Raw genomic sequence first — 16,956 nt, forward strand, 5'->3', positions numbered from 1 at the left:
GCACTCAAACCTTATGTATCCTTTAAAAACAAAAACAAGACTATCATTTTCCATATACCTAATGCTTCCTGTACTAATGTTTAGCATATATTGCATGCATTGAATACTTGTATGTTGTATGAAAAATTCAGTTTGACAAATTTTACATTTCAGCACTTACAGATACCAGAGAGGACATGCTGGCATGGTCACGCTGGTGGGGGCTTGAATGCAGATCCAAAGAATGTGGTAAGTGGGTTTTTTTCCCTTTCTCCTCTGTCTTCTTCCCCTAATCCACACCTTTATCCCCAACTCCCCCCTGTGTTGTATTACAGTAGCCCTTTAATTCGTACATAAGGACTTTAAATCTGCTCCACATTAGGGCTGCCATGGTTACATCAATAAATGTGACTTAAGCTGCTCCATTTGGGAGAAGAAAATAAGGAATAAAATTGACTTCATCAACTGACAGTGAAGGATCCTGGGGTTCTGGGTTCAAGTCCCACTCCTGGTGACTGTCTGTGAGGAGTCCTGTGCCTGTGTCCGCGCATGTTTGCTCCGATTTCCTTCCATGGTCCAAAAACACACATTGGTAGGTGGCGACTTGAAAGTGTCCATAGGTGTGAGTAAATGTGTGAGTGTCGCGTCGCCCTGCGAAAGACTCCAGGATGTGTTCCTGCATTGCTCCCAGTGTTTCTGGGTAGGCTCTGGACTCACTGATCTGGATAAGCACTTACAGACAATGAATGAATGAACTGACAGTGATTTTGGGAGAAGACAATTTGCTGAAAAAATGTTCTTCTGAATAGAAAAAAATAGTAGGCATACATTAAAAATCCTATGAATAATGTATATTTCACTCACTCCAATGAACTGTTATTATTATGCTCCCTTATCAGATAGTTGATGAGCATCAAAGTACTCAAGTAATTTATCATTTGTCCTGTCTGCAGAATGTTTAAAAAGTGTCATTTCTCAATTGGATGTTCTATAAATTTCTATAGGTTGGACGATTGTTTAATTAATACCACCAAAACCAGCGTGTCAGTGCAGTGCGGGGAATAATACTTCTATAATATTTCAGCTGAATAATGCCTCTTTGTGTCGCTCCTGGTCATTGAAAGGAAAAAAACCATGAAAGGGGGCAAACAAAATATGCAGAGCAACAGTCTGTAATTGTAGAACTACAAAGTTCTTCTGTATGGTCTCCTGTATTGGCGTAAGATATATTGGATAACATGTAAATTGTTAGTAATGGAGGCTGGTAAAATGGGCAAACTGAATCTGAATAACTTTGAGGGCCAAACTATGATGGCTAGAAGGCTGGGTCAGAGCATCTCCAAAACTGGTCCAAGAAAAAAAACAATATAACTAATGACAGGGTTATGGGTACCCAATGCTCATTGATGCATCTGGAGAGCGAAGGTTAGCCTGTCTGGTCCAAACCCATTGAAGAGCTACTATAGGACAAAATTCTAAAAATGATAATTGATTGTAGCTTACTGTGGACAGGGCTGCATAGACACAGACCAGTTAGTGTCCAAGCTGACCACTGTCTGCTACCGAAACCATCTATATTCAGCACATGAGCATCAGATCTGCACCATGGCTGATGATTCATATTTTATTCTACATCATGTGGACTGCCAGGTGTGTCACCCAGCCCCCAGTTGCCTGGGGACAAGATGGCACCAGGATGCATTATGGCAAGATAGTCTGAGCAGTGGTAAAGCTTTAATTCCTGAAATTCAGGTGGTACTTTGACATGTGCTGTCTTCCTAAACATAGCTGCAGACCAGGTACCTTGATGGCAGTGGTGTTCCCGGTATGAAGTCAGCAGTATAATGAACTTGAAAAGATATCTTTTTCAAGTAATTCTGGAGCATTTCCATTGGTCCATTCATCATGAAATTTTCACAAAATAAGGAAGACAGGCACTGTGTTCCAATGATGTAGTAAAAAAAATGCATGTTTTTGATTGGACAGCGACAAATGAGCCTGATTTGTCATATGATGGAAAAATGTACAGTGTGATTTTAGCCATGACTGTTAAATGTTTAGATTTCAAAAAGAATTACAATTAATTTGTAGTACAGACCTGGATTAGTACATAAATAAATAAATAAATAAATAAAAAACAACACAGGGCATGATATCAGGCTACCTATCTTGGCATTCATAATGATACGGAATAATACATCAGAGGCTGCAAATTCAATATTTGAGATTCTTTCTGCATAACAACAAGCCATGTTGGATTAAAAACAAACTGAATTTCTTCTCGTACAGTGCTGTGACAAGTGAGTGAAGCTTATGCTCCCCATCCCTTCACTCCTCCCCCTCACCCCCCCCCCCCTTCCGTTCATGTTGCCTAGTTAAATGTGACCAAGCACAGGTGTTGGCTATTTTTAATTTGATTTACTTTATTCCCATGCCATTCCGCCAGCACCTCATTTTTATGTTACCATATTGACAGGATTAGAGGAGTTTACTCATATTTTCGAGACAGTCATGACAGCAGGTGGTTGGACAGAGTAAACAGGCTGGTTGGCACGCAGAGTTTGCGGGAGTGGGCTTGGTGGAGGCTCGGGGGAAAGGCAGTGCGTGGGATGCCAGGCAGTGTCTCCACGGCCACCTGCAGCGGCTGCTGCTACTGCTGCTGCCCTGTGTGCCCTCGCATCCCGGGCCATATGATGGCATGTCCCCCAGCAGCTTAACAACCTGCACATGGTTTTGGAAAGGTTACAAAAAAGTGGTTTATAGATGAATGCCACAAACAGTTCAGTCTGGGAACATAAAGAGTTATACCTAGCATTTTTTGTACAATTTTATTATTATATTCTGTGAATATGCCGCTGTTTTCTCCCATTGTTGATTCTGATTTTGAGCTCAATATATCAAAGCTAATATGTAGGCTGTCTGGTGGTTTTGGATGTTAAGTATAATGTCTATGATATTGTTCTAGAGCGTGCATTGATACAATCACCAACATTTTTACAAAATCTGTGTTGCTAAAATTCACCACAGTATACCTCATCAACAGACCTTGAAGATTGAACTATGCAGAAAAATGTCTTGTCCAAGGACCATGTCCTTGACAGGGCACTGGTCCATCAAAGAGCATCACACACTCAGACATTAACTTACTCGCTCACAGTTAGGGACCGAAACTTAAGGAGGAAACCCAGGCAAACACTAAAAGAACACGCTCGTCTTGGACTTCACAGTCACTGCGTCACAGACTTGCACAGCACATACATATAAAAAAAAGGGTAGCAGAGCAAATTCCTGATACAGGACGTGTGTGGGGTCGTCTATAATCTTTATTGCCTCCCTGAGTATTGACTTTTCCTAGAGAGACTGCATGTAGCACTGGTTTGGGTGACCTACAATCTTCAGTGAAGTTTTGGCCAGACATCCCGTCTTGGACTTTAACTCAACTGTCAGGTTATCAATCCAAGTTTGCATGATATGCTGCATCACACTCTTTAAGATCTTTTGAAAAAATAAAAACAGAAGCCTGCTACTGACACCATACTGCCTAAATCGTCTTTAAAAATACATTCTCTGCTGAAGCTTAGTGCAAAGACTTTCTATATGGGCGTGCCATGTGAGTGAGCAATACATAAAAACACCAAGATATTTATATGAAGAGACATGACGTATGGGAATATTATGGATACACATTGGACTTGATTCAGAAACCGCCCTAGGGTCAAATATCATTTGTTGTTGTTGTTTTTTTTACATTGACAACAAGATGATAGGCATCACACCAGGCTACAAATTGTTTAATTTCTGAATGGTATGATGCTGTGTCCTGTTCCCTATGTAACAGGCACAAAATCTGAGTCATCTGAGACCCCATAACCCATAACCCCAGGACACTGTATGGCAACGGCACTACGTCCGAGCATAATCAGGGCAATATGTGTCATTTAGATTTGACAGCTTTTCTCTGTGTGCATTTAAATGTGTTGCCTAGTGGATGAAGAATATGTGTTTGGGCAAAAAAAAAAAAAATCTAAATGCGATCCTGGACATCTTCTGCACTGCATGGAAAAACACATTTTTTCATCCACATTGCTTCCTTAACATGCATGATTCAAACCATCAGCTAATTATCAAGCATATAATAAGTTGAGTCAGGTGTGCTGGAGAGGGGAAAAATGCTAAAATCTGCACTGCTGTGAGCCCTTGATAGACGAAGTTTGACACCCATGTTCTAAAACAACTGCAGTCCAATTACAATCCAAAGTGCTAACTACCCAGGTCCTCAGTTACTGGCAGGCTCTGTACTTTCCAGATTGAATCAACTAGATGATGCTTAAACATTGTAGTACATACCTAAGAAATAAATGGCAGAGATACGTTTGCCATTGCTTTTACTAATGGGTTTGTCTTTTCTCAGCTAAAGGAAGTGAACTCGACAAAGATCCTCTCTGCAATGATGTCATACGTTTGGCCTAAAGATCGACCTGACCTAAGAGCTCGAGTAGCAGTTTCACTTGGTCTGCTAGCTGGAGCCAAGGTGAGTAAGTGAAAATTAACACAGTGGCTATGGCTGGTTATGATGTCTGTGAAAGTGTGCTTAGATGTAGTTATCAAAGTTCTTTCTGATGTGCTGGTATTTGTATTATTTTTGCAAACATAAAACCCCAAAATTCAATAGCAACACAGTTTATTTCATGTGATTTATTAAAGGATAATTTTACAAAAGTATACTCAGCAAGATACAAGCTTGTTTATTGTATTAGCTGCTTCTATATGGTGTTACCCCATTATTTAAAGGAGCAATCTGTAAGATATTTCCTGTACATAGTCATAAAATGTCCAAGGTGTGTGAAACTGTCAAAGCTAAAAACTGCTGCCTCTCATAGCATTGGTAAAGCAGGATATTCTCTTTGAGAAGTGCATAGGCCGGAGAAGAGCTCTTGTGATCCCACCTACTCAGATGTCCTGCCTGTGATCCCGTCCTCTGTTCAATCATTTTACAGTCCAAACATGCTGCTGTCAGGTCTACAAACATACTGTCTTGCAGCCAAGAAAATGACCAAGTGAACAGAGTTAATATTTTATCGGACCCAAAAAACCCCAATGCCCATCTAAAGGTCTCCATGACTAGAGAGAGAGTAAAATGAGAGGAAATGTTGGCCTTGTGTTTGAAAAGTGGAGGCAGTTTAGCAGTCTCTCGGTGGTGTGTGTGTGTTTTAAACAAATAAAAGAGTAAGATTTGTGTTTGAAAGGTCTAGCATATTCACATATTGAAGGTTCAACGGAGAAACCAAGCTTGGTAGTACACAGCAAATATAAGCATTTCTCTAGTAGGCTAGATGTTTTAGTGACATGATGTACACTTGGTCGTGTGTTTTAAAATAAATAAAATAAAATGGCAAATAAGAAGTGTTTCAAAACGAGTTTTGTTTATAAAACCTAGCACTAGCTTTTGCTTAGATAGCTGTTTAATGTGGAAATGAGTATTCAGTATAAAGCTGGAGTATTACGCAAATAAGACTCTTAAATGGACCCATTTAAGGTGAAACTAAATGCTTGGAAAAGAAGCGAGGATTTGCCTCTCAAGTGACATTTATTGTTGAAAGGAAAATAACACCAGCCTTGTCTAGTCAAAAATTTTTATGTGGTTTAGACAATAAATTTTTGTAAATGCTGGGATCTTTCCATTTTTGACTTTCACTTAAGTAAATATTTAGTGACATATATACAATTGGTTTGTGTGCTTTAAACTGATAAACTGGAAAAACATTTACTTCAAAAAGTTTCAAAACTAAAGCACTAGCTTCTGCTCTTAATGTTGAACAGAAAATTCAAGAAGCTGGCGAATGATACCAAAAAGACTCGCAAACGCATGGTGGAACGAAATGACTACAAAAACTGAATCAGAAACAAAGTTCTGCCTGCTAAAGAACGTTTATGATTGAAGGGAAAATCGAAAAATTTTACTAACCTACTTTAGAGATTAAAATAGTTACTTTACTAAAAAAAAAAAAAAAAAAAAAAACCACAACACCTTTACTTAGTGTTGGTTAGGATTAAAAAGCCATCCAAACCCCTCAATCAGGGAGAGTCATACTTATGATACTTTGACAGCAGATTTTTCAAGGGCTGTTCAAAATGTCTGTGTTAGCACGGCCAACTTAACAAAGGAAAACACTATCATTTGTGTTTTGTTTGTTCTCCTCTGTATAATTTGTCACTAATTCGCACCCAGAGGAAGACTGACAGGTTTGCTGTTCCCCTGTGTTCGTTTCCCCTTCTCACTCAGCATGCAGCACTTGTCACACAAATGACTCTCTGCTGTTGACAAATGCTAAGCTACATTGTTCTCTATCGAAAGGGTTGCTTATAGCAAATACATATTGGTGTATTATCATGTACTATATGTTGATACATAACGATTTTGCCCTTGGCTGGGCTCCCGATCTGCAGACTCAGGTGCTGGATGGGAACGGGAGAATTCATCCTAGCGAATCGGCTAACAGCTCTCTCTGCCTGGAGCATTGCCTGCTTGTGCCCTCTTTATCTCACGGCTGTGGTTCAGGAGAGGTCGAATCTGGAAAGGCAGATAAAGATTGACAAGTGTGTGGTGCACAGATAACCTCCCATGCTTTAACAGCCTGTCTGGGGCTTCACCACCTTATCACGCCGGGTAGAATTAAACGCAGAGGAGGAATGTCCGCCACATTGCGTCATTAAAGCAAAGAATCGGCCAGAGATGTCTCAAAATCCCTTAATTCGTCTAGATGGTATGGAGTTTTTTCTTTTTATAACCCCAATAAGCCTAACCAAGGTTATTCCCATGCCAACACGAAAGAGAAGTCGGACGGGTAATTAAAGCTGGTTTGGATCAAGTCCGTCCCCTGACTTGCTCTTTATGGAAAAGGGCATAGCTATAGATGCCAAGGGTGTACCGAAGTGAGACTTGAAAGTGAAGTTATTAGCGAGGTGTTGGCAGCTCATTTTCTTTTCTTTTTTTTCCCCTTAATATATTAAACAAATTGGCCTTCATTGCTCTAAATGGTAAGTCAGAAATCCTTGCTGCGTTTTCCACAGATGCGCCACCACTTGTTGCAAGAAATTTGTTACTTGAAGCTTCATCATTTTATGTTGCAATGTCACATACCTGAGCACAGTCACTAGTCAGCCCTGTATCTCTGAGACTGAATTATTGCTTTATAGTGGGTGCTGTGTAGGGGGATGGCAACTACATGACAGAAATGCTTCCATTCACCTAAATTTCTCTGTCCTGGTCATAATACAAAGGGTTAAGCTAAAGAGGGTGAGGAAAATTAAGGGGAAATGGTGTGCTGCACCCACTCCGGCCCATCTAATGTGTTGCAGCGCGGCAGCTGAGCAGCTGTCCCTGAGCTTTTAATTAGCTTTAATAACCATTTCAATTCCATTAGTGGATGCATCAACCAACTCATTTTCCGATGTTTCTAGAGGAGCGCACACAAAACAGCCTGCCCCTAATGCAGTGCCTGAAAATTATCAGCTTTTTTCCTAAGCTCACTTGGTCTCACCCTTTTCTCTCTGTTTATCTCCTACCTTTTTTTTTTTTTTGCCTATCCATTTTTTGGCTCATTCTCCAGATCACCAATGTGATGGTGCCCTTCATGTTTAAATATGCAGTGGACAGCCTGAACCAGATGTCGGGACACATGTTGAACCTGAGTGACGCGCCAAACACGGTGGCGACCATGGCAACGGCAGTTTTGATTGGCTGTGAGTAGTCCTCCCCCTTTTCTCTTGGCAGGTGTTTGACTTCATTTCAGGAAGGATGCCACGTATTATGAGCAGGGTGACCTTTTCTGGAAAAGATTGGTATCAAAGTTGCTTTTAAACCTCTCGTTGCTTTTGCTATGACTTGACACTTCTGCCTCCTCAGCTGCTAATTCAATTTAGGTTTTTTTTTTTGGTGTTTTATATTGTGGCAGTTTCATTAACATTGACTGAAGAAAAAGAAAAGATGCTTCTGGCAGGTTTGGCTTTGAGTAACCGAACAGTCACAGTACCTCTGGGACCAAGAGACTTCAGATATGGTTCTGAATTACAAATTCACATTCTGGGCTTTGTCCATTTGTTAAGGCTGCATCTATCTCTTGGCTCATATTTTGACTGCCTCCTCAGCCATTCTTTTAATCTTTCATAAAGTGTAGGGCAGAACATCCCAGTGGAGTGAAACATATGAGTTTGAGCGAAGGGTCATGCAATAGCATTAAAATATTTTTCGTCTAAATTTGAACTTAACGCTACCGTTTTCAAGAACACAGGTAACATGCCAGGGAACATGAACAATTGACGCTGTTTGTGCATTTCAGTCTGCTTGCTTGCATGCAATCACTTGGAAAAAAAAATAAACTTAATGAATTATAGTATCTACTCACTTTGCAAGTCATTGTAGCATGCAGTCAAAATGTACTGTCAGTTCTCCCTGTAAGCTGCAGATTTAATGAGACCCATTAGTCCTGTGCACACACCATTAATTGGAGCTCCCTGTCTGAGCTTCTGCAGATAGGATATATTTATGCTGTAAGCTGCACCTTACCTGAGCAAAAATTTGCCTTCGCCGGTAGTGTGTATTAGACACGAAAGACTGGCTGCCTAGGGCAAAAGGATTTATTCCACTAGCATCTGTGTTCATGAAACGCTTTTTCAAGTAATACTGCCTTTTATGATGGAGTGAGTAAAATCATTATTCACTGAACGTCAACTCGCTGAATTTGATCTTAGGTCTGAAATTCTACTCCAACACACGTTATGAATGCTTAAACACAGTAAAATTTCAAGTCATTATTGATGTGCTGATAGCCAGTGATTAGAAAGGGTTACAAGGAAAAACTATAGTGAAAACTAACATTTTTCACAGAATAATATATATAATATAAAAACAAGAACCACATAGCTTTTAACTTTGTTACGCTGTTGCATTTTGTGACTAATGTTGCTTGTTTACATTTTATTTGTTTTTTTTTCCTTTTAATTCTTTTTTTACTCCATTTTGGTGACACTTCAAGAGCCTGAACCCACCACCGAGTGGAGACGAGGCAGAAATTCCTGTGACTGTGGGAGCTGTAGAGTGGTTTTAATGAGCCTGAGGTGACGCGTGGCACAGCTGAGTGCACAAAGACAACAGAGGAAGCCACTGTCGCGTTGCCGTCCTCATCACACCACGGTTTCTAGAAGCACCGCTGTTCAGCTCTAATTTACTCTCTCTGACCTCTGGCAGTGAGAAGCCCCCATTCCTCTGAGTGCTCGTGAGAATGTCCAGAGACATGCCTTACCTTGTTATCAGAGCAAATATGGCAATATGGCTAATTTAAAAAAAAAAAAAAAAATGTTGAACTAGTGCTTAGTATTGTACTTGTAGCAGCATTGTTGTGAATCGTAATGTATGTTTAAATGTGTTTTGTTGAATGTGTCTTTGTGTGCTTTATACTTCGTTAAAAACATAACTGAAAGGGGCAAATAATGTCTTTATGTTTACATAAAATTTTCTCACTCACATATTTAGTATTTATTGCATTTTACATATACAACCACTGAAAATCTCTGTAGCAGTCTCTCAGGCCTTGGTGTGAACCACTGCTCAGTAGATTTAATAGTCGTGGCCATGGTTTGTCTCCCATTGTTTTTGTAGCTTTCAGGTTATTCTGCAAAGGCTTTGATGCTAGAAGTTATTGTAACTATTACTGGTCATGTACTGATGTGGCATGATTGTTCTAAAAGGCTTTTTAATGAAACTCGATCCCTTGACAGGATGCTTTTTCACTGCTCCACAGCTTATTTTTTGGGGGTGGAGGGAGGGGTGTGTGGCATTAGGAGTGGTGGACTTATCTGTCTGCTTCAAAGAATTTCTTTGGAGGGTATACACGCTGTTTGTGCCCAAATGAACAGTGTAAGCAATGATATTGAATGAATATATGAATATATATATGTTTGCTTTTTTTTTTACAGTATGATTAACTCTGCCAATGAAATGCACTCATTTAATTCAAAAATCAATTAAACTTAAAAAATTTTCTAGTGTTTAAACTAGGGTTTTCCAAACTTTCGCTTATAACAGTGCCACACTGACAAGCAATGACCAAAAAAAAGAAATCCCTGTTTGTGTTTCTCAGATGGCGTGTCCCGGGCTGGATCAGCTCTCTTTAATGAGCTGAGGAATGCTGTGTTTGGGAAGGTGGCCCAGAGCTCCATCAGGAGAATTGCAAAAAATGTCTTCCTACACCTGCACAACCTTGACCTTGGCTTCCACCTGAGCCGGCAGACAGGTGCACTATCCAAGGCTATCGACAGGGGGACACGGGGCATCAGCTTCGTCCTCAGTGCATTAGTCTTTAACCTGGGACCCACCGTTTTCGAGATGGCATTGGTCAGCGCGATTCTGGTAAGAGGAAGTGGTTTAAAATGATTCTTATATGGCCACCAATCAAATGTATATATATTGGCCACCAATCAAATGTACACAATGTTTATCTTTCCTAAAAAAAGACAAGCTTGGTTACTGAAGATCCTATAGTTTAGCTAAAATGGCTAAATAGTTTTCTCTGATGCTTCTATAGTGGAGGTATTCACACTTTAACTTTATGATGTATCTAAAATGGGCATAGGTACATTGCATGGCTAAAAGCAATAGAAGCATCTACCTTGAAACCTGAAATTATTACAGAGTTTGTCTAATTTTATAACTTATGAAGTGATCCAGTAAGAAAGTTTACAAGAGATTACTTTACTTTTCTTTTTTTTATATAGGATGGTGATTTTAGAGGTTGCAATAACTTGCAAACATGTTACAATCAATTTTCCATTTCTATGGTTAGAAGAAAATTGTGTAAATTAGATTTTTTGCAAACATCGGATGCATTCGATGGCAACATTTGACTGACGTTCATTTTTTTTTTACATTTAAATGTTCAGTTTTCTCCTGGAAAGACTAAACAAATCGAGGCTTGTTCTGAGAGGGATGTTTATTATCTGAGTGATGGTAATCAGTCAGATAGCGCAGCAGGTGAAGATTCTGAAAACGTAAGAACAGGAATCATGAAGCAAGGGTTTACAGCTGCTGTATCCTGTATGCTAATTTGGTTTTGTACATTACAGAATAATTGTCAAGACCTAAAATTTATTGACATGTTTGCAAAAACCTATCAGAAAAAATCAAGACCATATTATGTCTTTGATCCTCCAAAGTAAATTCTTACTGTCTTTGTGCAGTTTTTCAAAACTGATTAGAAACTATTTGAAAGGGTTTTCAACAACCAGGATTATGTTGAGCCCTGGGCTGTAGAAAACAAAAATGACTTTTTAACAAAACAAATATCAATATTGTTTCAATATACTGTTCTAAACTTAAATATCTCCACAGTCAGTGTGTTATGACCAGACCCTTTGACTGATACTGTATTTTCCTTATCCTGAATTGAACCACCAGGCAGTTTTTATTAGACTGTACTAATGTATTACTCTTGAACATCACTCACGCACACACTCTGTACATCAGCGAGCAATGTGCGCGATTAACCTCCTCAGGTTCATCACCCTCAAGTCCTTTAATGACGTCTATGGCCAGATGACTGAAACATTAACTCCAACCGCTCCTTTACTTTGTCCATTTGTAACACTCAATTTAATGGGCATAATCGCAAAATGGAAGTGTGTTAAGTGCTGCGTGAAATGACTACGGCTGCTTTTTAGCCAGCTAGATGAGGCTGAACTAGGCATTTCCTCTGAACCCGAAGTGTGTCATGGCCTATGTAAACGTGTCACTGCTTTAATGAAACTCTGTTCATTTCTTTGGCAGTATTATAAATGTGGTGGTCAGTTCGCACTAGTCACTCTAGGGACCTTGTCAGCCTACACAGCATTCACCATCGCAGTTACACAGTGGAGGTACAGTAAGACACAAAATTGCATACATATTTGTCCATTTATTTGCTTTCTGTTTTTATTTTATTCTTTCTGACCTCAAGGGGCAGTGTGTGAGCACAGTGCTTTAGAGGGTATATTGCTCATGTTGAATTTCCCCAAGATTACTGGATAGGACTGCTACTGGGGATTTCCTAGTGTGCTGTACTTATTAATGTCCTGATCGAAGTCTCTGTTTTAGCTTTTGTTGATTCTTGGAATTTTAGATGTAATATATCTTGATTGGCTTTAGTAAAAAATATTGCTTTTTCATATATTAAAGCCTGTGTATAATCCAAGGTGAGTTTTTTTATTGCCTGTGGAGACAAGGGTTGAATCCTGGATGTCCGACAGTGTCAGTGGGGTGTTATTGCAATCCAGTATGTCACCCACTGTGCTTACCCACTGCCTCTGGTCAGGAGAAACAGAATAGAGCCACATTTAAATTCATAACTAGCATTACAATGAATTGTCACCGCTGCATAGTAATTTAGCCAAAGACTAGGCTTTAACTAGCTTAAAAACACTGGGCAGATTACCAAAAGCTTGGACAATTTAGAATATGGCCTTTTCTCCAGCTAAGAGATTTATTTTTCATGCTAAAACCCTCTGTGTATCTGGGATTAGGACACGTTTCAGGATAGAGATGAACAAAGCGGATAATGAAGCAGGCAACGCAGCCATCGACTCTCTCCTCAATTACGAGACTGTTAAGGTGAGTCCTTCCCCTTGTCCCAATCCTCACAAGAAAGCAGCCATTTATTGGGTGCAAATATTTATTCTTCTGACATTTTATATTTAGTTAGTATGATTTGCTCAGGGCAATTTAGCCTGTGAATTAATTAGGTAGAAATGTTCAACTCATGGCTGGGGTATAGTTTCTATTTCATGTTTGTGTGGAAGTAGCTATAAGAAAATACAGTCAGGACAATCTGCTTTGGGGATTTAAAAAGAAAGCATGCAAAAATAAATGAATTTGTGTAACAGAGAGAATAAACTAACTGCACAGAAGCTTCTTCAGATTGTGGCATTGAAATTCAGTGTCCTCTGTTAGCTGCATTGATTACCAGCCCTACCCGCTGATGCTTTTGATGAAAGTGTTCAGCCTCTGCTTCAGCTCTCAACTCGTTCTCTCTCTTTACTATCCTTTTTCTTACCCCTCTCCTCTTTTTATGCCCTTGTTGTTAAGCAAAGATATATTTTGTGCTGGGCTTTATTTTGTGTCATTGATGTCAGTGCGGCTGGATTTAGTATCACTGTAAGCCAGTGTGCATACATAATTAGATCTCCACCCACTCAAAATCCGTTCCACTCTCACAAAAGCTACTGCATAACATGAACACTTTCTGTTTCTCTCTCTCTCTCTCTCTCTCTCTCTCTCTCTCTCCCCCTCTCCCCCTTCCCCCCCCCCCCCCCCCCCAATTCCACTTGTCTTCCCCAGCCCACTAAACCCACTTTCCTGACAGCAAAGAAATTGTTTATAAAGCTCCTGTGCCTGCAACATGCTCCTTGATACCTTTTGCTCCCCTAGATAATTGGCACAGGACGCTCTTGCTAAGTTTGACGCTCTCTAATGAAATATTCGGATTGTCATTACAGTCCAGGAGACTTGTCTGTTTGATCATGTCGTGGTGGAGGCTGCCATGCATGCGCGTAATGCGCTAATGAGCCACAGCAGTTCTCTTGGCATGCAGCAAAGAGGGGTCACAAAATGCTATCGGTTTTATGTAAAGAGGCCAATGTGGACCAATTTCGGCAGGTCCCATTTTCTCATTGTCATGCACGCTTTTGTAATCCTGGCCTGTCTTCCAGTCCTCCAGATAAAAAATGGACATGTTTAACAAGCTGCGTTTATCACCTCAGCTATGTTTGTCACATTTTGAAACCAATAAATGTATCCCTGATGCAGTTCTGTTTCTGAAACATAGAGCAAAGGAAGTAATGTGTTTACATTATGCCTACATGCTGTTTCCTGGATCTCTGATATCTTGCTCCTGCTGATGCAATGGAGTGCCCTCTCTAAACCTCTGGTTGTTTACTCGCTGCCTTTTTCATAAATAAGGCTAAACATTCATACTATCTGAATATATGTTTTAAGTGGGTGAGTGCAAGCTATTACTTCCTGAAGCTCCTGTTTGCAAGAGAAGGAAAGTAAACCAATTCTGCTAAGTGGTATCAGTACGAGGAGTTTTTCCAGTTCTTGTTTATGTACTATGTGGTAATAGACGGTGTTTGAGTGTAAGAAATCATTTAAAAAAAATAATGTGTCATGTCCTCACACGGCATTCCTTCAAATGAGTTTTAACACCCAGCTATGTCCTTTTCTGCCTGTTTTTGTTGACACTGACCTTGTCACTCTTCCTCCTTTCAGTACTTCAACAATGAGAAATATGAAGCAGCGAGATACGATGGTTTTCTGAAAGTCTACGAGTCCTCCTCACTGAAAACTACCTCTACCCTGGCCATGCTGAACTTTGGACAAAGTGCAATCTTCAGTGTTGGCCTTACTGCTATCATGGTGCTGGCTAGTAAGGGCATAATGGCAGGTAAAAATCAGAATTAAACAATGTTGTTTAATTTGTTCAATTTCTCATATGTACTGATATCATTAGATAAATATTAGAGCTTGGCTATAGCCCTTATATGCTGTAGATCTTTAGTCCCAAAAATTAACCATCTCGTAAAATGGGAATAGTCCTGTATTTGGACACTAACAGCATGTTCCATAATGCACAGATACGGGGCACACTTCAATTTCTATTGCTGAGGCTAGACTTAAGAGAAATTATTTGTTTGAGATAGACAGAAACACTGCTGCTGTCCCTCAGCTGGAGTCTCTCAAAAAAAAAAAAAATCTCCAAGTTCAGCCTCCTCTCTTCATAGTGATGTCCCTGCTCATATGTATAAACTGACTGACTAAATCAAGCAATATTGCTAAATCACATATTTGTGAACCCTGATTTAACTTTCAGACTTAAATTTTTCATTTTTTTTATGTGTGCCTTTTATAGGGACAATGACTGTGGGAGATTTGGTAATGGTTAATGGACTCCTCTTCCAGCTCTCACTGCCCCTTAACTTCCTGGGCACAGTGTACAGAGAGACAAGACAGGCTCTCATTGACATGGACACACTCTTCACTCTCCTCAGTGTGGATACCAAGATCAAGGTAAAGTCTTTGTATACTGAAAGTGAAGCATTAGGGGTGTAATCTTTTTTGACCTAGCAGTGATTTTCTTTAGAAAACAACTCGGTGCATTATAAGATTTAAAGATTTCTTTCTCTCCACAATTTCAGTTGGTGATTTAGTTATAAATAGAAAAAATAGACAGAATATTTAAGTACAAGAAGTGACCAATCTGACTTTTACTGACTATACTGAATCTTGAAACTCAAGACTTATTGAAACCTGACTGACGACATCTACAACAGTTCAAGCAAATACACAGGGTTTAAATGCAGATGATAAAAACGATAATTTTGTGATTTTTAAATTTGTAAATGTAATATTTTGGGAAAATTATACATTACAATGTCAATAGAGAGATACCACCTTTGTCAGTGTTGCACCTTTATGCAGCACTTTCACAGTAGAGAGGTGCTGTTGTGACATGGCTGTTCTTAACGGTTTATTGGAGCTCCTTGTCTGATTTATTAGTATGGTTTGATTGATGAAGTCAGTGGGCTGCACAAAAGCAGTTATTTTAACCTTACAATCATTCTCAGACAGTGATTTTTTTTTTCCCTCTCCTCTCCCTTAAATTGTTCTCTGTTTATAACTGCAGTCCCAAGCTCATCAGGACTTATTGTTCTCTCTCCACAATTCATACCTCTCCTGAAATGTCAGTGCTTTTTGGAATACAGTCCCATTCTTAACTCTTATTCTCTCTATGGATTTGAACATGATGAATTTGCATAACATTTGCTTTAGTATTTATTTAAATCTCTGCAACGTTTTTTGCTTTTTATTTTTTATCCACCCTTTTTTCATGCCATCAGTGCTAGATGGGGCTGGGGTGATGGGGAGGTTTGGAGGTGAGGGAAGAGGGGGGTTGAAATGCATTTGAGGTTGATGAAGCTCATTCTTCATTTGGCTAATTCTGTATGCAGCCTGTAATTACTGTGAATAAAATCTGTCCAATTGTTCCCAGTGATCAGTAATGGTTTTCACCATGGCTCTCTGCATGACTGAACAGCCCATCAAGCCATTACTGGGGGCTCTAATTTGATTTCTGAAATAATGTGGCTGTATGTAGAATTAGTGTAAACTTGCTGAGTACTTCTGTTCTACCAAAAGCATTGGGCTGCTTAGCTTTAGTTCCCAGACATGGAGTTGAAATATGCGAGGTCATTTGTTGGTATGACAGTTGCATGCTGTGCAAAATAAATTAATAAATAAAATAAAATAAAATGTAAGCATGGGACGATTTCTGTAGATTGAGTTTATTTAAACTGTATTGTGTGTGTATATATAGATATCATAGATGATCATTGTGGCTGACTTATTTATTGTTACGTAGGTTTGGTAAATGATTAGAAAAGTGTAGTTGAGATGAGTGCTTATTCACTTCCTATTATAATCTAATTTTTCAGCCATTTATTTTCTTTACTGCAGGGACATTTTTCAAAGTATTCTCTCTTGGGGATGCAGTGGTCATGAATTTTTATTTCTTTTCATGTAGCAGGAAGCAAAGTCATCATTAAAATTTTTTCTCTAAATCTGGAAGCATGAAAACTCAGAAATGAAGTCCTTTTCTAGTATAGCTCAGTAGAAGACTAATAAGAGGTTCCTGTACTAGTATGGACTGTTATTTAAGTTATTAAAAGAAATATTTAAGTAACCTTTCAATTTAAAACCATAACGTACCACAGGATGCAAATGTTCCATGTAGGCCTTATACAATTACTTAAAATTTAAAGTATATTAAGAAAATGCAAATGTGCAATTATTAATTAAATATGTCTTCTGAATTTAACACGTCTGTGGTGAACACACACACACGATACACTAGGGCCTGTGAACACATACCCAGAGTGGCGGGCCGGCACCTC

At 39.3% G+C, this 16,956-nt stretch overlaps 1 protein-coding gene across 3 annotated transcripts in view; it reads left to right on the forward strand.

The window, feature by feature from the left end:
* The window catches only part of abcb7 (ATP-binding cassette, sub-family B (MDR/TAP), member 7), a 35,729-nt gene that overhangs the window by 5,130 nt on the left and 13,643 nt on the right, over positions 1-16,956 (forward strand). For all 3 annotated transcript variants that reach the window (XM_066649459.1, XM_066649458.1, XM_066649460.1), the window contains 8 exons: positions 154-228; positions 4,391-4,510; positions 7,590-7,722; positions 10,119-10,387; positions 11,801-11,889; positions 12,532-12,619; positions 14,276-14,450; positions 14,916-15,073. In XM_066649459.1, the coding sequence (XP_066505556.1) occupies positions 154-228; positions 4,391-4,510; positions 7,590-7,722; positions 10,119-10,387; positions 11,801-11,889; positions 12,532-12,619; positions 14,276-14,450; positions 14,916-15,073 (1,107 nt within the window). The remainder of the gene's footprint in view (positions 1-153; positions 229-4,390; positions 4,511-7,589; positions 7,723-10,118; positions 10,388-11,800; positions 11,890-12,531; positions 12,620-14,275; positions 14,451-14,915; positions 15,074-16,956) is intronic.

This window comes from Hoplias malabaricus, chromosome 17 (assembly GCF_029633855.1).
Source record: "Hoplias malabaricus isolate fHopMal1 chromosome 17, fHopMal1.hap1, whole genome shotgun sequence".
NCBI classification, from domain to species: Eukaryota; Metazoa; Chordata; class Actinopteri; order Characiformes; family Erythrinidae; genus Hoplias; species Hoplias malabaricus.